The sequence below is a fragment of the Plectropomus leopardus genome, chromosome 2 (assembly GCF_008729295.1).
Source record: "Plectropomus leopardus isolate mb chromosome 2, YSFRI_Pleo_2.0, whole genome shotgun sequence".
NCBI lineage: Eukaryota > Metazoa > Chordata > Actinopteri > Perciformes > Serranidae > Plectropomus > Plectropomus leopardus.
Genome location: NC_056464.1, coordinates 30830779 through 30858737, shown reverse-complemented (window position 1 = coordinate 30858737; position 27959 = coordinate 30830779). Strand labels below are relative to the sequence as shown.

The window sequence follows — 27959 nt, the reverse complement described above, 5'->3', positions numbered from 1 at the left end:
AAAGTCTTGATAAGTGCTAAAAGCTGCATCCTCATTCTCAAGTAGACTTTTGAGTGGTTGAATGTCACTCTGTTTAACAAGCAGTACAATATTGTAGTGATTTGTATCTTCTAAACTAACTACAAAACACAATCAGTTTTGCATTAATGTTAAGATTACAATCTTCAAGCAGCATAAAACAATGTTTTAGGTTATTATTGCCTAGAGAATGTTCTATCAAGTCTCAACCATTTTTTTCTACCATTGTTGTTACAAAACCACAAGAGCATAATTTGATAAAATGAGTTAATGCCATGGAGGCATTTGTCTTATGATATAAGTGTCACAAATGACTTTACAGTTAATCTAATAATGCATTTCCTCCATCTGGTCGGCTTAATAAGGTTAATGACATAAAATTGGTGTAGTTTCTAAGACAAATGGAGTTACTGCATCTCTAAATTACTAACATTTTTTTCTGAGCTAAGATTTATGAGAAACATAAAATGCATAAGACATATTTTTGTCAAATGACAGTTTATTGGTTTTTATAATGTGTTCAATATACAGGTACTTTAAGTTAGTGGCACATTTTCTTATCATGTGAATAGCTATGCAATGAGGTTTAGTAACATCAGCATTATCGATAATTTCCATCATCTATCATAAAAATGAGGCAAGCAAAACATGTTTTAAAGAGAAAAAGAGGATTAGTATGAATATATCTGTAGAATATACAAAGTCATAATTGCATCAAGGATGTTTTCAAACCTTCCAAAACTTTACAGAGCCAGCAGGTCCTTGGGAAAAGCAAAAGTCTTTATAAATGTGTTTGAGAGCATCGTGAGAAAAACTACAATTATGCACTTTCACAGAGAATATTTGCTATTGCTTCTAAAAAAAACATAGAGCACCGCACTTGAATGTTCCCCACTGAAAAATAACTTTAATTATTTGATGGTACATTTTAAAAGGGTTAAAATACTGGAAATAGCATGCTGTAAAAAAATTAAGTGGCACCATCTGAAATGTAAAAATACCATAATATCCTAACAATCTAAGGCACATTAAAGTCAGAGCAAACTTGAATAGTCTACCAAGCACATATAACAGTCCCTATAAGAATATAAGAGGTATTTAATGTGGATTGGTCACTAGAGTCTAAAGGGCTTTAATAAGTGTGTGAATATATTAAATTGGTGAGGCCTCTGTGGTGGTCTTCAAAGACATTCTGAAACAGAAGAGGACACGAAATAATGTTTATCTGCTGTTCTGTTTCATGAAGCCATCTGTTTTTCATATATGTACACCCCTTGCAGACCAAATTAAATTGAACAAAAATGTAATCTAACATGGCACAGAATATTAGACAGTGTCTTCTGTGTTGCTGGCCTCTTTGGCAGCATTTTCCCTGTTGGACTTAAGTTCTCTACCTCCCATCCTGGCCCTCCTCTCCTCCTCTTTTTTCTCCTTGTCCAGCAGTCGATAGTTGAGTCCCATCCCTGCAAACAGGATGACACTGGAGACGATGAGGAGGATCCCGCAGCCCTGGTACGTGTACTTGTAATCATGATAGATGTCTTTGAACCTCCCTGTGAATAAAAAAAAAAAGACATTGCAGAGTTTTTTTTTCAACATTAAAGAATTTTTTAACAACAGGAAAGATGGACTTTTCATTGAGCAAAGCTCTTTTTACTGTAGAAAGTTGCAAATACTTTTGAAATTGGTGCTACATGATAGAGAAAAACTGGGAAGAAGGACTGGCATTTGAAAATGCTCAACAGATACTAAACCTACAATTACCAGAATCCACTGAGCTATACCAGACCAATAAACGCTCCTGCAGCTCTGTGACACAATGAGAGCTTAAGCCATAGAAAATCTGGCAAATTATGCGATTTGAGATGAGCAGGGAGGTCTGGGCACAGGTAAGATGGAGGGAAGTTTACCACAGCTTATTTACATACTACCCACACTTATGATAAAAAGCTGGTTAAAAATCAGCAGTTTCCCATGTAAATTCATATGGTGGGTTATGTACTCACCGAGCAAAGGGGGTCCTAACAATACAGGACCACACTCCACGATAGTGACAAGCCCAACAGCACTGGAGAAGCGCTGGGCTCCCACCAGGTCCATCAAGGTCTCGAACAGCACTGAGCTCAGCCAGCCGAAAGCAAACCCAAAGAAGATGGAGTAAATCACAAAGCCTTTGTAGTCTACCGATACTGGTGCTAAAACATGGCAAACGCCGTTGTACAGCACAGATGCAGCAAAGAAGTACTGTATTCTGGGCCGCACCCACTTGGTGTTAGCCACAATACCCATTGAGGGCCGGGCAACCATGTCCACAAAAGCCAGCACAGACAGGAGGAAGGCAGCCTTCTCTTTGGGAATGTCTTTGCTCTTTGCATAGTTACTGAGGAACACCAGTGGCGCAAAGAGACCGAAAAACATGATAATATTGCCAGTAATATAAAGCATAAAGCCACGGTGCTTGAACAGAGAGAGATCGATGAAGCTGTTAATCCTCTGCGATATAGTCATCCTCTCTGTGGTCTTCTCTGCAGGTTTGGGTTTCGGTCCTATGGGTCGCATGAGGGAACCAGCGACACAGCAATTGAAAAGCAGGCCACCCAGGATCAAGAAACTTCCTCTCCAACCAAACTTTTCAAAAAGCCAGGTGTTTATAGGAGCCATGGTGGAGAGAACGACAGGGCTGCCAGCCATGGCAATTCCATTAGCAATAGGCCGCCTTTTGTAGAAGTACTTTCCAATCATGGTGAGGGCAGGGTTGAGGTTGAAGGCCAATCCCAAACCTGCAAAATCAATTAAAATATATATAAATATATGAGTTAATAAAAGGTATAATCAAACAGTGTTTGCAGATTCAAAGTATTTTTTGGTGTTTTTATTTTTTAGAACACTAGATGGCAACAGCGCAGTAAAAAAAAAAAAGAAAAAAGATGACTCATGACCAAACTTAAAAATATAGAAAGTTAAAATTAGGTACCTCCCACCACACCAATACAAAAGTATAGTGCTTCAACAGAATTGCAAAAAGAGGCAGCTATGAGACCCAATCCAGACAGGCATCCTCCCGCCATCATAACAGGACGACTCCCATATTTATTAACCAGGATGCTGCTGATGGGACCTGAGGGGCAAAAAAAAAAAAAGCAAGATCACATATTAGAAGCAGAAAGATGGGGATTTCTTTCCAAACTTCAATGCAAGGGTGTGTATTTAGCCACCAGAGGGCTCCAGTTCCACAGCAGTGGCTCAGCAAATTCAAACAACTTCTGCAATCATTTTTGTCAGTGCTGCACTGCAGTAGATGTGTTCTCATGCCATTAATAATGCGATGTGTCAGAAAAACCATGAAAACTGTAATGAAATGAGCATTTATCAATTTATCAGGTTCAAGGATTCCTAAAAAATTGACAGGGGAGTAATTTGTTGGTGGATACTTTTTAAATGGGCTCTAAATACATTTAAAATGATTATTGGAACTACAGTTCAGACCTGTGTGTGTGTGTGTGTGTGTGTGTGTGTGTGTGTGTGTGTGGGGGGTTAAAATAACAACTGCTATCTTTGTAAGTACAATTTGCACCTGCATTTGCAATTTTGACACCTGGTAATCTGGTTCCAAAGAAAGAGTGACAGAATGAGGTAACACTAAATTAACTTAATTAATATACATGTGCTTTGGGTTTAACACCAATTCAAGAAAAATCAGTATGACTTGTAAACAAATGACTAAAATACACGGAGGGTTCAGGTCGCAAAACACCATCTCAATCTACAGCTTATATCAACCAGCCAAAATGAGTACGAGGACCCACATGGAAGACACTCCAGCCTTCCTGCCAAATCCCTGCACTACCCAATGAACCTAAATAGAAACTGACAGTTTTTGTTTAGAGGTTGTCCAGACTCATTTGCCAGCACGCTGCAAGACAAAGGGTTTTTAAATTGTAATGCAGGCAGTCTCCGCACTAACAATGAGTTCTTTCCTTCCGCCTTGCAGGGAGAGTTGCCTAGGATAAAAAGGTTGGAGACAAACCAATGTAGAATATTATGAACGTAATGAATCAAAAATTGAAGGAGTACAGAGGTACGCAACAGTAGGTTGTTAATGAACTTCTCCTGCCGATGTGCTCAGAATGTTTAACAGACGGCGACCGACTCGGCTGTCATCTACACACAGCGCTGACAAACATTTCCTCACTCTCTTTCAATTAGCATGCATAGCTTGCTTTCATCTGTGTATATTTAGATCTAAACATTTGCATTAATTAACAGTGTTACACCCGGATATGCATAGCCCTCTGTGACTCATAGCTAGGTTAGGACAGGTGCACGTCTCACTTTTACAGCCGTGAAGAAGGTGGTAAACCAGCACAAGCTGATAGATGCTGATACAAAATTTGAAACAATGCACTGTAAAGTGACAGACAAATGAAGATGTGATGCTCTCACAGTGTAACTCAGTAACCTTTAACCACTGCAGGGAATGTGTTGCTGAACAATAAGCAGCATTGATTCCTTTACAGTACTTCTGTTGTACAGCAGCCTATTGAGGGCTTAAAGGGTAACTTTAGTATTTCTCAACCTGGAACCTATTTTCTAATATTTCTGTGCCAAAGCAACTAATAAAGACAATTTCTGAAAGTAGTCCAGTATTGAGCAAAACCACTGCAGCCAGCAGAGATGAAACAGGCTGCTATATACAGTTATACCATAGGGCAACTGAGCAGTGTCAATTTACATCCACAAAAACTGCTTGTACTCATAACTGAAAGGCTCAGACTGTTATTCTACGTGTCTGACAACTAACAGAAAGGATCACTACAGAGAGAGACCTCTTTGTAAAAGACTAAGATTAAAAAAAACAAAAAAACAGAAGCAGCCTTGAAATCGACATCAAACCCACCAGACTCCATTTAAAAAACAGAACTTTTATCATTGTAAAACACACTTCATTCAAAATAAACCAAAACAAAGGGAAACTCACAAAAACCATTTTGGTTTGTGTCTTTACTCTTACAACAATCACCAGCTCTGGTTTTGGTGATTTAAACCCCAATTCAACCAGTTGGATGTGAAAATATGTTGGCTCTATACACGCTGAAATCACTCTTTCTTTAAATAGGGTCTGGTCTGTTTGGCGATGGTGGTTTGGGCTGTTTGGACTTGAACGAAAAGGATCTAGCTCTTTTAAAGGAGAACCTCTGTAGGGATCTTTGTCAAAAATTGTCAGACAATTGTAATAATCTGAGCCTGTCTGAGTGGCAAAAACATGCGCTTTTAGAAGCAGCAAATTGGCGGTGCACAAATGCCCTGTGTGGCATTTTTTGCTGCAATCACCTGCAGCACTCTCATTCAACACTGTACCATTTTTTTCTCTTTTCAAAGTTTGTCTATTAGTCACTTAGATACATAAACATCAGAAAATAGGGTCCAAGTTGAAAAATATCACAGTCAGCCTTTAACTTGATGTTGAGGTTAATGGCAGACATTTGGCAACTTGCTTTTATAGAGGTCATGTGGCAAAATATGATATACACTTAAGATAAGTTCAGATGTAATATTCAGCACTATGAATGGTATGCAATGCTGGCTGAGCAATAAAGTAACACTTTTATTTTACTGCTTGCAGATCTTGTAAATATATTTTACACTGAGGTCCAGAGTAGAACGTTTGATAAAAAGCAGTTTCATATGGTGTGATATTTCCCACATCACATCAGTTTGGCACACGAAAGCAACTTTCCTAAAACTTCCCTGAGATTAGAAAAAGATGCCTATGTCATCATTTTTCCAGGTTATCACACATTAGAGTAAAGACAACTGCAGTGTTTTGATTTCAGAGCAGACGGTCTTGAGGGACGACGAGAGCTCCTTTGAACTCTGTTCTCTCCGTGTTGAATATCACGCACATGAATACATCCTCATCATCACCTGGCCCGATCTGTGTGACATCATCCAGCGTCTCATTCATCACATCAGTGCAGGAACATAACCAAACCCCTGGTGGTCCCGCTCTCGAAGCACAAGTTGGACACAATAAGCGGATATACAAACCTATTCATGTCCTCCAGAGACAGATAATGTTGCACTACAATGGAGGAGTTACAGTATCGTTTTATCTCAGTATGAAATGCTTGATTTAAGCTGCGCTGTAACTTTGAGCATCTGTGGCCTCTTTGACTGAAACTGAAAGGCAACAATGCAACTCTATTCTTGAGCAATGGATCGGCTTTTAACACTCCAGGAGTAAATCTTTTACAGTTGAGCTAAGAGTCGAGAATTGATTTCAATCATAAATCTTCAATGTGCTAAATGTCAAGAATTAACAAACATGTCTGGCAGGTTGTACTTTGTGTCGTAGCTCACCGCCGCCATACATGACCGCTAGCATGATGGACGAGATCCAGGACACCTGGCTGCTGGTCACATTGAAGATTGCCTCAATCTCCTTAAAGAAGACAGTGATGGATTTGGGGAATGCGTACGAGAAGCCAATGGAGATGAAGGCCCCGGCTACCACCATCCATCCCCAGCCACCCTCAGGGGGTGTGTAGCCTACAGGACCACCGACGGCAGGAGCCATTTTCTATCACAAAACTCTTTGATTTCAACAGTTATGAGGACCTGTTCAGGAGAGAAACAAAAAAATGTAGTTACTTAAGCTGGTTTAAGAAGAAGAAAAAGACATACTTTAACTTTAACTTTTTGAACTTTAACTTGGATTTATGTCACTTTTCTTGTGCTGTGTTCAGACGCCTTCACAGGTAATTAAATCTTTGAACCCTGAGCGAACTGGAAAAGATGAGAAAAAAGCAACAAGCAACTTGACAAGTGACATTCTGTGAATTGCAAGAAATTGGTATATTTGGAAAATGATCAAAAACACCAGGGAAAAAATGTTTTAACTATCTATAATCAGCAGAAGTATATATTAAAATACTTTTACAGAGCTATTATTATTATTATTATTATTATTATTATTATTAAGCATTTTTTATGGCCAATTCCTTGTTGTTGTTGCTGTTTGTTTTTTTTTTTTTTTTTTTTTTTACTATTTCTTTGATTTTTTGTTGCTATTTGTTTAGGATAACTTTCTTGTACTTTACTTAAAAACAAATTTCTTTGCCAGTTTTTGGGGTCATTTCGTTTTAAGTTGCTCATCACCTTCTTACCTCATTTTTGAAAGAAATTATGATAATTTTCTTTGGTCAATCCACAAGGGGAATTTTCAATTCTCTTGTTATTTATAGGTTACATACACACAAGCCCAAAATACAAACAGGACCTATACACATGCACCGAATGGAGAGATGTCAGAGAGGTTAAAGTTAATTATTATTTATAATTAACAGTATTAGTCTTTGTTTTTTTCCATCTGTGTCATGCTCTCTGAACTTTGTGTCTCTTATCTTCTGTACTAACTGACCAAACATAATTGTTTTACTGCATAAATCAACCCTCAACGTGCAAAATACAGTTTGAGCTCTGTATACTGACCTTTAAGTGCCTCTGAATACCTCTACTTTGCTGCTACCTCATACGTATTTGGAAAGAGATCATATTTGTCCAAAAATACTTCCCTAACTGGATAAAAGGGTTTAAGCGTAAAGATGCCGATTTTGGCCTTGCTTTGCTTTGAATTGTTCTCTGCGTGTATTTATTGAGCTCCCGCCCGACAATCTCCCACAGTCTCACTTTAGAGGTGATGAATAAGAGTCCATCTGCAGAGTCAAACAACTTACTGTATTGTTTACACAGGGGAGACTACCCAGAGAAAACATCGATCAGACCATGAACACTGGTTGAATTCACACTGCTCGGTAGCTCAGGGCGGTGATGATATAGTGTTTTTCAGCCGAGGAGGACTTGATTTGGTTGAGGAATTGGTTTAGCGCTCTGAAAACTTATTGGATAAGCCAGTTGTGTGCAGCGAGTAGTGAATATTTAATGTGTTAAAGAACTTTTGTTATTGAGCTGGGATTTTAGCTGCTGCCATGCAGCTGTAAATGTGCCTCCTGTATTATTCTACACATGCAATGAGTTAATTGAGGTAAAATAAGAACTTTTGTCTTTTCTTCATTCATACAGATATTTAAGGTCACTTGGAATAAATATATAATAACCACTTGGGTTGGACAAATTGAATTGGCATATAGATAACATTTAAAATGAACCTACCAACTGCTGTGAGTTTGTATGTTGTATGTTTAGGGCTGGATCGAAACCTTTATTGTGTCAACCAAAATAATCCAGTGCCAAGTAGTATTGCAACTTTTTAAGTCAAACGATACCTGCATTCAGTCCCTTATGACACTATTAGCATAACTGATGTTATTTAGCAATCAGCTGGTGATTAGCACCTATGAGCTGCTGTTTCTCTGCCTTGTTTTGGTTTTATGGTTAAGGCATTACATGCCTATGTTAATGTTTATACTTCTTAAACATAAGTCATCTTACTTTGTATCTTTGCTGTTTTATGTAGATTTTGAAATGATTATGATTTTTAACACGTTGGTTTATTCTAACAAATTGTCCTTTTTGACAAAAAGAAGAGACAGATGTTCCTTCACACCATTTCGTACTATGGAAAATGAGGGTCCAGCACGTTAACAAGAAAGGTTGAAAGATTTTCACTGTCTGAATACAGTCACCACACATCCACCAGGCGGCCTTCCAAATAGGACAGTATGCTGGGGAAATGCTCTTAACTGGCGGCAGAGACAGTCTTGTACTTTTTAAAGAATGAAAAATTCAGCAGTTGACTTAAGATGATGAATGGAGCAACGAGTTAAGAAGGACAGGACTCCAGATAAAACAGCAAAACTGTCTAAATAATGAATGAAACGGATAATTTCATACTTGGAATTGATTTCTTGGCTTTGAAATGGAGAGGAAAGTATCAGTAAACTCTGCAGCGTTGATTTATTTAGGCCAGGTGTGGGAGAATGTAATAAGTAGACAAATGGGCGGAGGCATCAAGGCTAACCCCTGTCACATTGTAAAGGTCTAAATAAAGCAGTCAAAGTGCCACTTGTCAGCACAGACATACCAGGACAAAGCAGGGTGAGCTCAGCACAGAGACACAAGAAGATTTGGTGTCACTGCTTAAAGGATATACGCTTCTTTGAAATTTTTTGCTTAACATGAGTCACTTAGCCTGAGCACAGCTGATCTTGGTATGTGAAGCCATGAACTTTGTTGTTGGACTTGACCAAAATTAGCAGAAACTGAGGCAGAGCACCCCTCTAACATAAAGAAACATCATTCATGTGGTGCACTCAAGGGCCCCATTTTTACAGATCATATCCAGGAGGATATCATAAATTTCCCCTCTTCATTTTGTTGAAATATTACACTAAATGCAACACTCTTGTTTTTGCTCCCATTTTTCATGAGTTGAAATAAAAGATCTAAGGCTTTTTGAGTGCACATAAGAGGCTTAGTTCTCTCAAATGTTGTTAACAAATGTGTTTAAATCCGTGTTAGTGAGCACTCTGCCAACATCATCCATAATCCATTCACCTGACAGGTGTGGCATATCAAAATGCTGATTAAACAGCATCATTATTACACAGGTGTACCTTGGGCTGGTCATGATGAAAGGTCCCTCTGAAATGTGCAGTTTGATCACACAACACAATACTGCAAATGTATCAAGTTTTGTGAGACAATGCCATTGGTATGCTGACTGCAGGAATGTCCACCAGAGTTGTGCTGTAACCTTATTGTCATTTCCAAGTATTTGGCAGTTCATCCGACCAGTCTAATGTGCCAATCCAGGACCTCCACATTCGGCTTCTTCAGCTGCAAGATGATCTGAGACCAGTACTGAGATGAGCATCCCTGAGACAGTTTCTGTCAGTTTGCGCAGAAATTCTTCAGCTTGCAGGTGAGGAAACTGGATGTGGAGGTCCTGAGCTGGTGTGGTCACACTTGGTCTGCGGATGTGAGGATGGTTGGATGTACTGCCAAATTCAGCTCACGTCCAACAGCTCGGGTGGACATTCCTGCAGTCAGCATGCCAAAGGCACACTACCTGATAACTTGCCCATCTCTGGCATTTTGTTGTGTGATCAAACTGCATATTTTAGAGCGGCTTTTTACTGTGACCAGCCCAACACACACCTGTGTGGTATTAGCATCTTGATATGCCAAACCTGTCAGGTGAATGAATTATGGATTAAGTTGGTAAAGTGATCACTAATATGGATTTATACCAATTTCTGAACAAAATTTGACAGAAAAATGTCTTTTGTTTGCATAAAAAGTCTTTTGTCATTTATTTTAAGTCACGAAAAAAAGGTAGCAAAAAGAAAAAGTTGCATTGAATATTTTTTCTCAGTAATACTGACCAAGATTATACAAAATAAAAGTCTGAAACAATGCAATTTCTGTTAATGTGAGGACACAGCAGAGGCATTGACCTTAATTTTTTTTCTCTAAATTAATAAGATTAACAGTAATAAGTGATATTCATTCACCTTGTATTTGATTTTAGTTTTTTTTTTTCAAATTAAGAAAATTTACTCATTACATTCTGCACACAATGATTATGTCTTTCATCTAAATATTAAGGTTGAAAATAATCACAACAAAAGTAGCTGAAATCACGTTGAACGAACATGAATTTCAACATATTTGGCTAAATTCTGGTGCTTCTAGCAAAAACAGTTTTCACTCATCTTCCCTGCAGCACTGCTTTAAGCCTTTTATGACCTCAGGTTTCTAATACCACTTATTAGATCTGGTGAATTTGTCTGATTAATTATAGATGAGAATAGCTTGTTAAATATTTGCTCAGGGAAATCACATACTCACATAATAAGTATTGTTATAGCCTTGGTAAAGCAATACATCTTTCATGAATATCAAGCTGAAAATAGCCCTCTTATGCAAGTAATCATTTTGAAATTGATGCTGTTAAATGTTAAATGTGCATAGTGTCTGTGTGTCAAGTGTCTTACCTTGGCAGCAGCTCTCAAACAGGCCCAGATGAGCTGTGCAGATAAACAGCAGTCTCGGAGGCACGCTAACACACTGCAGACATCATTGAATTGGACTGAGTGTCTCTGAATATGTATGAAATATGGAAAAAAAAGTCACTGCATATGTTTCACAGACACTCCAGACGTTATCTGTGGGTCTATATCCACTATGACAGTCCAAAAGTTGCCAGTGGCACCTCGGCCTCAGCAAAGTGAGTTCAGTGAAGCTGAAAGGTTGAGTTCATTCAGCGCCCACATCAAACAGCTGGACGATGATCTGGACACTTTGCTGCTAAATGTTGAAGTCAGTCAAGTTCTTATTGGCTGTGGGAGGCTTAGTGCCGTGCCCCTACAATACTTTCTCCACCCCTCTGTCATGTGCTGAGCTCACGCACACACACAAGGTTAAAGCAATTCACTGCACGACCCTATAGTGCATGTGTGACCTGAGAGGATATCAAATGATGTCTGCACTCTAAGAGATAAGATGCTTTCTAAGACGCTGATTTCCTGCATTAGCTGATTTATCTGCCCTATTCAATTAGCTATTATAGCTATAAGAAATCCGGTTTACCTAAACAACAGACATTGTTTACCTTCATTCTCCTGAGAGAAAGATTTCTGAACACTTGAGGGGTCAGATCTGGTTGAGCCTTTCTCCTAAAACTCCCCGAGGTGCTATTAATGAGTCTGTGTCGGGGCTTGGGAAAGGAAAGGCTCGAGTACAGGAGGTTATTGAAACAGTGTGTGCTTGCAAAGCGCCCTAAAATTCTTGACATTGTTGAAACATTATTTGTTATGTTGTTTTATGCTGTTCCCCTCATTTTTTTCCACTCCAATAAGGACTTTTATTGCTTTTCAAACAGAGGATGCAGCGGAGCACCACCTACGATTCAGTGTTTTCTCCTGGGCCGGCATTTATTCACAAGTGCAAGAGTGTGAAGAATGGAAATGGATTTGGGACAAAAACAATCATATTTGCACACACTCAAACAGACGTTTATGGGAATGCATTTGTGGAAACAGTAATTTCCAACAAACCTTGAGTACCTGCTTAAATTCTAAATATTGCAACTATTTGTTAAATTTAAAATTATTTTTAAGTCATCTAGAGCTAGTAATGTTGATCCACCACTTTGGCCTAGACTGAAACATCTCAACAGCTGGGGCACGGGTTGTCATGAAACTTTGTACCGACATTTGTGGTCCCCAGAGAGTGAAGCTCTTTACCTTGGCAATCCCCTGACTTTTTCTATAATGCCATCAGCAGGTTGACACTTGTGGATCTGAAGTGAACATCTTAGCAATTATCAAATGGTTCACCATTAAATTTGCTACATAAAGGGCACTGGGTAGCTCCGTTGGTAGAGTGTGTGCAAAATATACAAGCACTATATGTCCGAGTCCCACCGGTGGCCCTTTAATGCATGTCATCCTCACTTTCTCTCATCCCTGTTTCCTGTCATCTCTCTAGCTGTCCTATCAAATAAAGGCCATAAAAGTCCCAAACAATAACTGTAACAAATTGCTACATATATCCCTGGTCCACAGAGGATAAACTCTCATGACTTTGAAGATTCTTCAACTTTTCCTACAGTGCCACCAGCAAGTCAAAGTTTTCACTATTTCAGTAAAATATCTACTAGAGATATCTACTGGAGATACTGGCACAGAGTTGTGTTTAGACATTCATGATTCCAGCAGGATTTATTCTAAAAACTTTGGTGATCCTCCGAGTTCCTCTGGTGCAGGGGTGTCAAACTCATTTTAGTTCAAGGGCCACATACAGCCCAATTTTATCCCAAGTGGGCTGGCAGTAAAACCATTGCATAATAACCTATAAATAACAACACCTTCAAATTACATAATACAAGCTGAAAACGTTTACAAAACAGATGATGTCTTAAGAAAAGTGCAACAATATGTATCAGTTATTCTACACTCAGTCTGCCAGTCCACTGCTCACTCATTATACAGTGTGTGCATTTTTCCAAACATTTCCACTCCCCTGTAGTATTACTACATCAAACTAAAGCGGAAGCTATTGAGGAAGCAGGTGAAGTCATCTCCTGCCTTACAGGCCATTTACAAATCTAATCACTTCAGCCTTGAGTCCACTCAAACGTTTGTGCCAAATTTGAAGAAATGCCCTCAGGGTGTTCTTGAGATATCGCTTTTACAAGAATGAGACGAATACAGGTCACGGTGACCTTGACCTTGATCTTCAGATATTGTGTTCACGACAATGGGATGTACGAACAGACAAACTGAAAACGTAATGCCTCCAGTGACAGCTATTTCCTGCGCAGAGGCATTTAAGTTATAGCAGCTACAGAAAAGTAATATACAAGTAGCTTTCCCTGTTAACTAATTACTTTTATATTAAACAACTTCAAGTAACTGAATTACCTTTGAGAGAAGTAACTAGTAACTATATTCAATTACTTATTTTCAGTAACTTGCACAACACTGTTGATCACAAACTGATGACCTCATGCACTAAGGATGTATCAATATCTTGTTGTTGTGGCTTGACAGAGAGTGACGAGTAAAGACAGAAGACTATGAAGGAAAAGAATTATCACTCAGCTTTTGAAGGTTCAGTGTGTAACATTTAGAGGGGTTAAATGGTAAGTGGTGGTGAAGACTGCACATTGCAACCAGCTGAAACTTCTCCTGGTTCCTTCTGTGTTCATTGTTCAGGAGATTTTCACAGAGAATCAAAAACAAATGGGCAAATGATGAAGAGCGGTAAAAACAAACAAACAACAACAACAAAAAAAACACACAGAATAAAGCAGTTTCACATTTCAAATCTGTGTTTTTTCCAATGCTTCAAACTAAAGTGAAAACACAAATGTCCCTATCTAGGGACATGCTTTGTCCATTCTGGGCTACTATAGAAACATGGCGGTTCAACACGGCAATCTCCATAGGTGAGTATCTGCTCACTATGTAGTATAAACAGCTCGTTCTATGGTAACGAAAACAACCACTTATTTTCAGGTGATTATACACAAAAGAATAAAAAAACATATTATATAATATTCAATTTCTTCCAACCCTAAATCCTACACACTAAACACTTTGAATTAATCTTAATATTTCCTCAGAGGTCTGGTTCACTCTGCAGCTCGGAAGTTTGCAACCACTGCTGTAAATGGCCCTATAGCTTTGTCAGAGGGATTAAAATTGATTAGCTCAGCTATGTGAAACACAGCTCCTATACAGGATAATAATCTGCCGTAAAACTGTTATATGTACACAGTCAAACTATGGACTTCGCAATCAACATACACCACCAGTGTTCTTTGTTTATTACAACAAGCTCAAGCACAATGCTTTGCTGTACTGTATATCCCACCTCATCACGTTCACAGCATGTACTTCCTCTTTTTCTCATGTGTTACAAAATAAGTCTGACCTAACATGTAATAAGAACATAAGGTGTCTCATAAAGTTGATCATTTTACAAAAACAACACCAGCTGTGCAACCAGGAACCAAATAAACATCCCACTACCTCTGGACTACGACTGGGCTGAATGTAATTGCATCGTGGCCCACAGCACTGACACTCACAGGTCAAAAGTCAGCGGCAATTACCTATCGTCGAGGCATGGTGGCGGAGATGAAAGTGAAGTAAATCCTGGCTTGCTGAACCGAGAGAGAGCGGGGTCTTCATTAAGGGTCAGGGTGAGGGCACAGTGTTGCAAAAGCTAATTAGCTCACACATACAAGTAGGAAAATATTTATCCCAGTTAGTGGCTGCAGTGACAGAAGAGCTTTCACCTGGTACAGTGTATGAAAAAAAACCTTACTGCACTTCCAGCCCAAACACACATTCACATAAACTGTGTGTGTGTGTTTCTCTGAGGACAGAAAAACCATTATTGGCAGACGTTTTACACTGTGGAACAATGCCAGGCAACCAAGTCACCGAGACACTGAGCCTCAAAGTGACTGAAGGTCTGTCCAGCTCCGGCTTCAACAGCAATGCATCATCTGCTCAGGAAAGCAGTTCAGGGGACATTAGTGTCTTGAATGGCTTACTAAAGGATGTAATGCACTTATTAGATCCTTGAGAGTCGAGACAATAAACTCATCACACTGGAGTACAATGCACTTTTTGGACTCTTAGAAATGAAGTCTGTTTCATACTGGAATTAAATACTGAAGTGTGGCTGCGATCAAACTAATCCTAGTTTTTAAAGCTTCGGGAACCCAAATCACCAAAAACTTTCTTAATGTTTAATTTAGGGTCTAATTTGCATGATAAAAGCATCAACATGTTATGTATTTTTTTGTATTTTGATGCCTGCTACACATCAAATATCATTGGGGATAATAAAATTGACTTTGAGTTGAGTCACTAATGGCATTACTTGTACTTGTACCTGCACCACATATGGCAATATGTTTTGCCCATAGTATAAAAGAAGTGGACATAGCCACAGTGATGTCACCAATTGCCCTAAAAAATCTGACAAGTTTTTGCTTTATTTAAGAAACCAATTGCCTTGAAAAATGAAAGTAAATACAACTATTAGTCTTAATATATATTTACTTTATATCTAATTGTTAGTTAAAGTTACTTAATATTGTGAAGTTGCTGCAACTTAAAAATGACAACAACTTCACCTTATCTTATCTTAACTTACTACCACTTTATACATCTGTACATTATAATTTTTTGCTTTTTGCACTCCTGGGCTGTGTCTGAAAAGCCATACTAACATGCTATTTGCAGACTTAAACAGTCTGTGTGTCAGAAACCTTAGTATGAAACCAAATGTCTGCAAACTGCATACTACAGTATTACATACTGTATTATAGTACTACATATTACAGTATGTTAGCACTGTTAACTATGCTGGAATAAATATCCCACAAAGCAATGCGGTAGAGGACAACACCCATATTGGACAGAAAACCAAGAGCTTTTGTAAAATCAATAATGCTTCAATCTAAGTGAAAAAATGTGAGAAGTGACAGTATATTGAATGATACTAAACATGTTGGGTGTATAATGCATCGTGTGCTATTTAGGATGCATTATTGGTTAGATACTTAACTGCATGTCATTGTCTCAGTATTTTCAAAAGCTATTATGCTGACTCCAATCTCATCTAAGAAGTCAATCCCTGTGCAGTTAGCAAAAACATCCTGCAGTTATAGAATAACATTATCATTCATTTGGAGTTGTGTTTCTGACCACCCGATGAATGTAAGACAAATATTTACATATTTACGCATACAGCATGAGGTTTAGGAGGCTCGTGACTCTGGCATATAAATAGTGCAACATTAGCATGAAAACAGGAGAAAAGAGAATAACACAAACTATATTTATTCTTATCTTCAAACTTCATGTAAGGATTGAAAAAAACTTGGCATCCATGGCGTTTTAAAAATGAATCTGATCATGTATCACAACAGCCAACTGTGTCAACATTTAGTGAAAGGGCAGCCTGGATAATGATTACAATGGCTACAGCACTCAGTTATTTTGTAGATACACCTGAATGCATTAATGCCATTACACCATTTAATCTCTCTAATTTGCACCGCTGAACACTGAGGTGACTGTGCATCCTAATGTGACCAGCACACAGGTCCGTGCCAGGGCCTCTGCATCACGCCCGGAGGTATTTCATCAAATTACAAAAGCATTTTTGGGGCAGTATTTGAATGCTTTGTTATATGTTGGAGCACATTTCAATGTTATCGCGCAGATTTTGAGACAAACATCGTGCGCAGTGATACACACCGATGGGCGCCACAAAAGGCGGCCCGTGAATGGAACGGAAACTACAACTTCAGTGGAGTTTTCTGATAAATTTCTCGGTCACACAAGCTTTGATTTGATCTTTTGTTTGTTTACAAGCCTCCTTCTCTTCCATCAGACACACACAGTGGATACTTTCTCACTTATTGAGCACTTCAAGCGCTCCTTTGTGCTGTCAGATATCCGGCTACACAATACTTCCTGCCATAAAGGCTTCAACCTTGGCCCACTCGAAGTTGCGCTGGCACGTGCACTGATATACAGCCCTGAGCTGATTTTCTCCTCCTTTATTCTTCTGTCAGCACATCTGGTGTTTTTGCAGTTTTGAGAGCAGTTTTCAATGTAAAGGATGGTATTTTTTTATGAACATCAAGTGTATCAGGATACTTTCATCTTAAAAGGCAATCTGACAATTTCAGCTGCAGCGAGTAGTCGTGTATTTGATGGAAAGAAAATTGCCAATAATCAATCATTTCAGTCACTTTTTAAGGAAAAATGTCAATTTCAGCTTCTTAAATGTGAAAATTCTCTAATTCTGATGGTAAATCAAGAGTCTCTGGGGTTTTGGTCTGGCAATAACGGTGTCACTTTGGGCTCTGGGATGTTGCAAGGAGCATCTTTAAGAATTTTTCGACATTTCATAGACTAAACAATCAACAGATTAACTGTGTATTACTTTTTGGTTGAAGACCTACTGATAATGCTTGCCATAGACACAATATCAAAATTTTACAGATATTGTTTTCACTTGTTTAACTTATTTTCACCAAATCACACTGCATGTGCCCTTGAGGTCTGACAAATGCAGCCCAGTTTCTTCCCAAAAAACAGTTGCTAAGAAAATTACTTGAAATACATTTAATGATGTCTAATTAATTCTTGATGTTTATCAGGGTTTTATATATATATTTATGTATAGTTATATATATCTACACACATATATATATATATATATGGATGCATTGTGTTCTATGTATTTCTTGTTTTTTATTGGATCATTGTTTACTGACTAGTTACTCTTTCTCTTTAGTGTGGTTTTTTTAAAATTGTGGCTGTGGCTTCTTGGTTTTATGCAGTTTTATGTGTGTGCAAATAATTCAAAAAATGACTGAATAAAATGTCAAATTTTTACATCAATGCTTGCTAGCGTCCAGCCTTCGTCATTATCTCATTTGCAGATGCACGGTTGTGCTTCTCTGCATGCAACCACCACCATCCATCGGTCAGAAAATAATCTGAAACCGTCGGCAGGAATGTGTATTGTGTCGCGCGTGTCGTCATGCATAGGTACTGTTCAACCCACTCACAAAAACATGGCTACATAGCACAACTAGTGGTGAAAAAAAGGGCACCCTGAACACAATGTATTAAAAATCTATTTTTACATGAATATGAATGCCCTATTTCCTGCCTAAATTTGCAACAAAGAGAATTTACCTTTGTTTAGTCACTTGCTATTTTGTCTTCAGTATATTCATTTGTTGTGGTCATTTGTTGCATTATGTGCAATATTCTTGCTCCAGTCTGATCAATAACTTATTCCCTGCAGCCCCACAAACCCAATTTTCCCATGAGGACCATTACAGATTATAATAATCTAAAAATAAAAATCTAATCGTAACACACACCCTATAGACACAGCATGCAGATTAGTCTGGAGATAAAAATGTAACATTCCTGTGGTTCCTGCGTCAAGAGATAAAATACCTATAACGGGGCATGTTCCGTCATCACAGGGGTCCTATTGTCCGATGAAGAAGCATGTTAGGAAATGATGCGATGACCCTTACAAAAGATGGCCTATTGTGTTGACTGAACAAGTGGAAGACGGCAATTAAATTCCCTGTGGGGTTTTGTTTCCTACTTCCTTTTACACCCCTGCTAAATTATCGGCTTTTGTCTATGAACAATAACAACAACACATTCTATCACGAATCATTTTAAGACGAGAGAATAAGAACACGTACTCCCTCTTACAAGCTCATAAGCAATATAACACACCCTTGTTTATTTCAGTATGTTCAGGGATGCACAAAAGTGTCATATTGTTTCTGCAAACACTAGTTGCAGCCGCACTGATGACACCGACGGATGAAATGATAAAGATCATGTGTTTTTGTGACTTCTTGTTATAATCAAAACACATGAGGTGTTGCATGTGATACAGCGGCCCAGCCATCAAAAGAAAACATTGGCATTGTGCATTTCTGCAAACCATGGATATTTACCTCTCATATGTATCATATAAATGTTTCTCAAGTGTCATTTAGAGGTGGAGGGGATGGTGGATGACGTATAGGCTCAGTGAGACACCTGCCAAGCTTCAGACCATTGAGAACAACAAATAACAAAACCGGTTGTCTTTTAGCAATCTGTCATGTTTTTTTTTTACAACATTTTAGGTACCAAACGTGTTTTTAGTGACCTATCACTGTTTTTCCAGCAAATTTTTAGTCATCATATGTGTTTTGATATGAAGCCATCTCGTGTTGTTAACACGTTCGTTTCTCTCTAACCTTATTTATGCTGGCGTAGTCATTAAGTTATCTGAAATGCGACTGGAGCAGGAGGGCAGGCGGCGGGCTGGAGAGCTGGATGTGAGGTAGGCAGGCAGTAAGAGGAGAGCTGTTCTGCTACTTTGTCCAACAGCACGGAGAGCTGACCTTGAGGGGAATGGGGAAAATTGACAGGGGGGAGAGCGGTAACAAGGGCCAGCTATATATCAGGGAGGCAATTTGGAGCGGTTTATCCGATGAGGGTCAATTCCCACTGCAGTACCATAGATCAGAGTTTTCAAGCCCGAGCGTGCCTTCATGAGGAGAGGTTAGGATGGATCCATTTTTGAATGACTGAGCCGCTGATCAAGCCCCAGCAAATCATTCACACAAAACACAGACGACTGGGGTAATCATGAGGATTTGTGATGCAGGAAAACGTGCATCAGCAGATTTATCTCCTACTATTTGTGGCCTTGCTGCTCTGGCTCAGGTCCAAATCAAATCTTTTTTAAGAGGCAATTTCACAATGTTCCTCTCAATTATTATACATATCAAGGACATGGAACAGGTTATTATCTAGAGGATACAGGCATTAATGTTAGTATTATTACTGGCAATAAAAGTGAACACCCTCATTTGTGACCAAAGCCTACTCCTCCTCTGTCTAGAAAAGACATCAAAGATCTGTACTAAATCTGTCAGTGTTACGCCGCCATGCCAAGAGAGAGCAATTTTACAGATGCCTTTACTCTGTGTCTGACCTTTTCTATTGCTGCTTCTATTTTGGATCACTGTCTCTGCACCTCTGAGATTGGCCAGATGGCAGGTCTATTGAGTGATAAAATTTGAGAGACAAGAGCACTGTTACGCCACGGGACTCTTTGGCTCAGGCCCCAGCCTCAGTGAAGGCTGGAATGAGCACATAACTCCGGCACAACATTTGAATTCCCCTTCATTATCTCGTGCTCCTCCGTGGCCAACAGACTGAGCCCAGTTCATCCGCTCTGCAGTTCAACCCAGTATAACGAAGATGGGGACTTATATAGGACATCCACATGCAAATTAGTCCAAACTGAATGGACTATTTTGTGAGGAACTGAGGTGTTTGTAACATAAAATTCTTATTGTAAAGCCAAATCATGAGACTCAAGAACCTATCAATATATATAAGTGGGGACATCTTGTGGACAAAGTTTATTTTGCACCATGTTGATGTTCCAAATATGAAACTAATGGCCTCAAAAGGCAATAAAATGAGCAAAAAATTCTACCATGAATGTAATTTTAACCTTCTTCAATCTTAGTTTTTCCCTGCTTTCATTTACAATCAGCACCACCTGCCTAGAGATGCGTAGGAGGGTAGCTTGGCCCATCATCTCCTTAAAGACCCCATTCAATGAAAATCAAGTTTTTAACCTTGTTAACATGCCCATATGGTGTTTTTAAATGCTACAAGACATATAATAAGCAAAAGAAACTGTCAGTGCCATGTGTGAGCATTCACGCCTTGAAACTGCAGTGTACCAATAACAGTCTCAAAAACACAGATTCAGACATCCAGGGTTTGTTACATCCCACACCTGAGGAACCAATCCCAATAATTTGCAAAATGGGGGAAAAAACTTCTAAATATTTAATTTGGATGAAAAGAGATGAGTTTCTAGGGGCTTCAGCAATGCCGGGAGAGGAACTTCAATAAAATGTAATGCAAACAGTTAAAAGATTAGTTTCACATTTTAGCAATCCAGTCTTTGAAATAGTTTTCAACAAGATTAACTAGAACTATGTAGTTTTCTTTAATAATTTCTTTTTGGTACACATAAAGGAATTTAGAATCCATTTGTATTTTCTTCTGTATGTATACCATGTGTATGCATTTGCTGTTTTGTGTTCCTGCTATTCCCCAGACCAAGTGGTGGACAAACATTGGGAGTGGACATTGTACATCAACTCATGCTGAGGGGAACACGCACGAACCAAATCTCATGGCAGTCCATCCAGTAGTTGTCCAGACATGTCACTCAAAACCAAAAATGTCAACTTACTGGTGGTGGAACGGAGGATGAAAGCTCAGGGGACCAAACTCATTAGGATGCATCCTCTGGGAAGCACGAATGCCTGTCCTGAATTTCATGGCAATCCTTTCCATCCTTGGAGCCCTGCTGCTGCCAGCAGCGAGGCTAAGAAAAGAGAGAAAATTCTGACATCAGTTGATTTATTTTAAAAACATGAAATCATGTATTTCATTTTTCAGCAGCTATTTTAGTGGCTGATGCAAGCGCTGTACAGTTTTAAACCGCTTTCTATCTTATTATAATTCAAATCTCATCATTGTGTGACTGCTTGGGTCAATGACTCATTCATTCCAGTTAGGTGTTGGTTTTAACTGCGTCTATTAGTGTCTCTGCAATGCCACGGCTGCATCACAAGCATTTATTCCGAGTTTAGTAAATCCATTTATCCATGAATTCATGACTATAAAGCTTTGTCAGCTTGAAGACAGAAGTATACATACTGGCTAATACCTAATGAAAGCACAACAAAAGCGAATCAGAGCCAGAAATGGTCGAATGAGCCGGGCACGTTAACCGTGGAGATCACAGAATATTTATGCAACCTGATTCAGGTTACAGTCAGTTCCCTGCTTATACAGGATTTTCACTGTATGCCGTCATAAAGCAGATATACTACACAGTCGACAATGCACTTTTGCATCTTATCTTTGCTCTGCTCATTTTCCGCTTGAGGAAGTTGGGAAAATTGACTTAGAATTGCTCCATGCAAAGTACCTGCACTCTCCACTCACATGGTTAGATAGAGAGCATCAGAGTGTGGCGCAGGTATGCACAGTTTTCATCAACGCAGGAGACCCAAGGCGTCCGAGCTGCAAATAAAAACCATCAGCACTCTGTGCTCTCATTAATGTACTGAGGTGTGTAGAGGAATTTAGGATGCAGCTTCTCTCCCGTGGAGACGCATAAAAATGCTGTGTGTGCTTGAGTAAAATAATGGATTATGCAGCCGAAGCGGTCTCCCTCTAAAACGCTATTTGTTGACTGTTTAGAAAGGATGACACAGGTTGTTCTTTTCTTGTGCATGTAGGCGTACTTCTTTTGATATTAAACACAATCTACAACGAATCCCCCTGTCGCACTTTATTTGAGCAGTCCACTCTTAACACCTGCAGCGGTCAGCACTGTAATTTGATTAAAACCCTGAATGCATCAACACTTCTTCGTGCAATGTGTGTCCTTGTCCTCTTTAGCTAAAGACTTCTAAGTAGCATGCAACGCAGCCACATCCATCATAATAATTTCACATTTATCAGAGACTAAAATGGTAATCTGGAGACAAATACGAAGGAAGAAAACAAAAGTTCTGAGGAAGTGAGGAAGCCTGTAATACAACAGCATTTGCATTTCATACATCTGTTTCCATGACAGGTACATACAATCCTTTATTTCTGCCTCACACAGCTTTCTCTGAATGCTAATTCTACGTCGCCATCAGAAGCTTTGTCAGGAAAGGTATGTAGGCCCTCGACTGTCTGAAAAGCTCCTAATGAATTATTAATTGGTGCCACCACAGTTAGGGCATAATTTACCTCACCATTTCACAGTGATTTTATTAAGGACTGCGGCTGGCCGGCCAGTCAAGTTTAGAATCCATGCAATATTCATCAGAGAAAAAGATGCATGGGACAACAGCTTATAGCCGGAGGATTTATTCAGGAAAAACAACAATAACATCAACAAATCCCACCCTCTTGTAAAAGCTTGGCATGCTTCACAGCTCCTCCAGCATGTGTGTGCGCGGCGGATTTGTGGCAACCTTTCTGCAGGAAGCCAAATGGCTCAAGAGGAGCTGTTCTCATACCTCATAATGCTGCGGTGGCCTCCAGGGAATAAGGCAGCAGAGCAGTGGGGCAGGGCAGGGGGAGCAGTGGACGCACCACCTTGCTGTCCTGTATGTGCAGAACATAATGTATGAGCCAAAAAGTTACCAAGACATTTTTACACATTCAGAATTACAATACTGCTCCTGCTATGACTACAATGAGTGGTGAGATAAAAATACTCATCATTCAGATCATTTAGTAAAGTAAAACCAGCAATACCACACTACAAAAATACTTCATCACATGTAAAAGTCCTGCATTGAAATGTTTAAGTAAAAGTACACAAGTAGGCTTTTAGCAACAAAATGCACTTCGTTTTAAAAGAAAAAGTAGTTATTATGCAGAATGGTGCCTGTCAGTGGTGCTCTTTTTAGCATCTTTACTTAAATTTTTTTTTTTTAAATCTATGAAGTTTGTCTTCTTTTTACAGCACTTTGCAAAGCAGCACTTTGATTGGATATTAAAAACTACAGGAAACAGTAATATCGCCGCTAAAATAAGACAATAACTCACTGTCACAGCTACACCTATAGATGAAACTGGTATTATGTATTTAACAGTACTTTAAATGTTATAGCAGGCTGGGGTGAAGCTTACTACTTCATATACTGTTGGTTGGTTTAATTTTAATTTTGCAACATGCTTTATAAACTGATCTATTGTTTGTATGTAGAATCTTAATCTGAAATGTAGCTTCAGCTGTTAAATAATTTAGTAGAGTAAAAAGTACAATATTTCTTTCAGAGGAGTAGTAGAGTAAAAGTATTAAGTCACATAAAGTAGAAATACCTCAGTAAAGTGCAACTACCTCAATACTTTGTTATACTACTACTGTCACAGCTACTTATAATGTTATGAAATAATAAAGATTTGATGAACCGTAATTATGAAAACATAATGTTTCTGCAAGCCCCTGTAAAGTGACAAGGCCTGCAGGAGTGAAGCATGACTCTGCAGCCAAACTTAAAATATTCTCACTATGGTTTTGATAGAAGCAGCAACATAAGAGAAATTTCCAAACTTAAATTAACTTAAGTTAAATTTTCTGCAGACAAGATCTATGGCAGATGGCAAATGGACTTGCACTTGTAAAACACCCCTCTTGTCTTTGCACCACAGCCATCTTTCGCTCTACCTCCTGAGCTTTTTGTTTGTTTGTTTTTGTAGATGATGTTTTTTCCGAATTGTAACAGAAGTTGTCATTTTAAACCATTTATCTCACATTGGTATTTGGATGTCAAACACCTTGTTCAACACTTTGCACAGTAAATATTTGTATGCAAAATATTAAATTAGGCAGACTAATTTTACATTTGATTACACTGCTTTTCCCCCCTGCGGTGGTACCCACCTGTGGTTGTTATCCAGCTCCTCTGGTTTGCACGACAATGTAACAGAATTGACAAGAAATTTTATCTTCAATCCCCATAATAACAATTTGTTTTATTGCTATTTATAACTTTTGACATTGCTGCTTGTCATTTGTTTTTATGGATTATACTTATACTTATTATACTTATTTTGAACATGACAAATGAAATAGGAGAACAAAATAAAATATAAGTGATATGTCCAGCCATAAGCAGTAAGCACTAAAAAAACAACATCAGAATGACCATCTGACATATTCAGCAGACAAACGTAAGTATCTAATATCTGAAAAGGAGTGGGAGGAAAGGAATACTTATCACATCCTACCCCCTTTTTTCAAATTTATAAAAAAAAGTTCATTTAAAACATGAATATTCACAATTTCTGCCCCAATATTCACCACACACACCTTGATCTAATCAGTAATGTTTATGTTGCAGTCTAGGGGTCGACAGATTATCGGCTTGGTTGATTATCGGGGCGATATTTGGCATTTTTCCAATTATCTGTATCGGCTAATGATCGCTGATAAAATTAAAAAATTAGAATATAAAAACATTTAAAAAAAAATAAGATAATTTAAAAAAATTAATTTAAAAGTTCTAAGAAAGTGTCAGCATGAGTAGAACGTTTACTTGGTAAAACCTCAGGGAGCTATTTTTATTTATCCATTTCTTATTTAAATTTTTAGTTGACTTTATAAAAAAAGTTGCTGGGATCTTGCTGTATTTGATGTTGAAAGTGTCACTTTTGATTAAACATTTGCTAAAGGCATTTAAACAAAGTTTTGTGTTGGAGTCTGTTATATTCCAAATTCGAAATATTGACAGAAAGATTTCCACTTTTATTGTAAATGCATATTGGTTCCCAATATCGGTTAACCAGTAATAATTGGTATCGGTATCAGCCCTGAGAAATCAATTTCGGTCAATCTCCATTGCAGTCTCTACCAAATTCAGCTTCAATGTGTGGGATCAATAAGGTTTATCACATATACACAGAGGTTCCCCTTTTTTTTCCAGTATCAGATCTGCAATAATCAATTTAATCAAAGCCTTTTCTGTTGAATGAATCTAAATGCAGAATCTTACTTCGTGCGACAAAGGATTAAATGCAGCTTTACGACAGACTTGCACCAGTGAATAATCCAAAGCCTCCATACAGGAAGCTCCGACACTGTTTTAATGCAGCCAACATCTGTATGCAGGCAGGAGAGGTTCTGTTGGCAGGAGGGATGAAATATTCATCTGTTGCTGTCTTTTGACAATGAAGCTACATGACAATGGTCTCACTTTCAAATGTCTGAGGTGCACAAATCCAAAAGGGAACGTACCTTACATAATTTTTGCTTGTTTCATTCGGCGCTCAAGTGCCAAAGCAAAGTAGACACTCAAAATTCAACAGCACAATTAAATGAGAGGTTAGTGGATCAGCCCAACAAAAACGGTGCCCTTGAAAAAGCCTCACCTAGAGAAAAAACACATTGTATGTAAATATGGGGAAAGCATCTCATGAATATTTAATTTTTTGGCATTGTAGCACAGAAGATAAAAATAATGCTTCCTTCAAGTGTGGACCTCTTTATGAAATCAGGGTAAAAGCTATTCTGTGTTATCAGATTTTCTATGAAGCCCAGCGTTTCTTTTGAATTGCATCATCTTTTATTTAAATGTCAGGATCGGGCTTTCTGGAGCTGGCGTTGGATGATGATTCCTGCTTTTCACAGCTTGCTGAGATCAGGAGGACGAGGCGGAGCCGGGGCTCACGTTTGATTGAGCTTGGAACACAAAAGGTCAATGTGAAAAAAAAATAATGCTGATTTTACATATTTGTTGTTGAAGGACTTTTTTTCTCTTAGCTATACCATACAAGACTTAGTCTTCCTCTATACATGGCACTTCGTATTAAAATTCAGATATTTTACTGTCCTTAAATCCACTTAATATCTGATGTCAACAAACAGTAGGATGAATTTAAATCTATAAATTTATAGTATGGTAATCTGAAGTTTCCAGAAACCCTGACAGTCAGCCCTAGACTATCTGATGTTGTACATATGTATGACGCCTTAAAGTCTAATATCTTGCATAAGTATGTTTAAAGGTCACATTAATATGAACAGTCTGCACTCAAAAAGATACTAGCTGAGAGGAATGCGTGGGGCAAACTTAATCCTTAACATCAGTGTGTAGGCGACTAAAAACAACAAAACAGAAATAAAACCTGAAAGGTCATTTTTGACCTTGGGTATAAAACAACAATCCCAACTTAAAGGGAAAGGTCATACCCAATATCAAATACATATTTTTCTCCTACCTGTAGTGTTATTCATCAAAATAGTTTTGGTGTGAGTTGTGTGTTGGATATATTGGCTAGAGAGATGTCTGCCCTCTCTCTAATATAATGGATCATATGCATTCGAGTTGTGGTGCTCAAAGCGATAAAAAATTTATTTGAGAAACTCAACAGCAATGTCTCTTTCCAGAAATCATAACCCGTTTATTAAAGATAATTACAGACATTATTATTCTCAAGTGAGCTAGCTATACAGTGCAGAAACTCTATTTCAGCAGGAAGCCTAAAAGTAGTGCTGATCAAACGGGTAATTTAATATGTGGTTGTTTTTTGGCTTCATGTGCCACAGTGCAGCTGTTTTGGTAGAAAGAAAATAGTTCCTACATGAAATTGCCCACAAAAAGGTCTGTGGATTATCTTGAGTAGGGGTCAACCAATATTGTTTTTTCAGGGGCGATAGTGATTATTAGTAGCTAATAAGACCAATAAGCAATGTTTGCAACTGATATGCTTTTACAATAAAAATAAAAAAAAAATTTCTGTCAATATTTAGAATTTGGAATATAATAAACTCCAACAAAAAAACTCTGTTTAAATGCCTTTGGTAAACATTTAATAAAAATCATATACAGCAAGTTCTCGTAAAAGTAAAAATTTAAATAAAAAATGAATAAATAAAAATTGCTTTCTGAGGTTTTACAAAGTAAAAGTTCCTCTCATGCTGACACTTTCTTAGCACTTTTAAATTAATTTTTTTTTTTATATTCTAATTTTTAAATTTTATCAGCGATCATTAGCTGATATAGATAATTGGTAAAATACCAAATATCGCACCGATAATCGGCCAGGCCGATAATCTGTTGACCCCTAATCTTGAGTAAAAAGGTCATTATTTCTGTCCAGTTTTTGAAATAATTTTTTGTTGCTTTAAGCACCAGAAGCCGAGTGCCATCTGGTTCCATTATATTGCAGAGAAGCTGACATACGGCGGATATCTCTAACACTCGGCAACTCACACCAAAGCAATCTACATCATATACACTACAGGTAAGAGGAAAAATATGTGTTTTTTAATGTGGGGTGAACTGTCTCTTTAATGTCTAATTATCAGTT

At 38.2% G+C, this 27959-nt stretch overlaps 1 protein-coding gene across 2 annotated transcripts; it reads right to left on the bottom strand.

Annotated features, from left to right (window-relative positions):
• Positions 1-499: 499 nt before the first annotated feature.
• slc16a1a (solute carrier family 16 member 1a) lies at positions 500-11219 on the bottom strand. Of its 2 annotated transcripts, XM_042496977.1 has the most exons (6): positions 10977-11219; positions 6379-6636; positions 2993-3136; positions 2025-2798; positions 1413-1571; positions 500-1210 (listed from the first exon to the last, which is right to left on the bottom strand). In XM_042496977.1, the coding sequence occupies exons 2-6, from the start codon at positions 6593-6595 to the stop codon at positions 1200-1202; spliced, it is 1305 nt and encodes a 434-aa protein (XP_042352911.1). In that variant the 5' UTR covers positions 6596-6636; positions 10977-11219; the 3' UTR covers positions 500-1199. The 2 variants fall into 2 exon arrangements, with proteins under 2 accessions (XP_042352911.1, XP_042352903.1); XM_042496969.1 differs by having other exon boundaries at positions 500-1571.
• Between the last annotated feature and the right edge of the window lie 16740 nt (positions 11220-27959).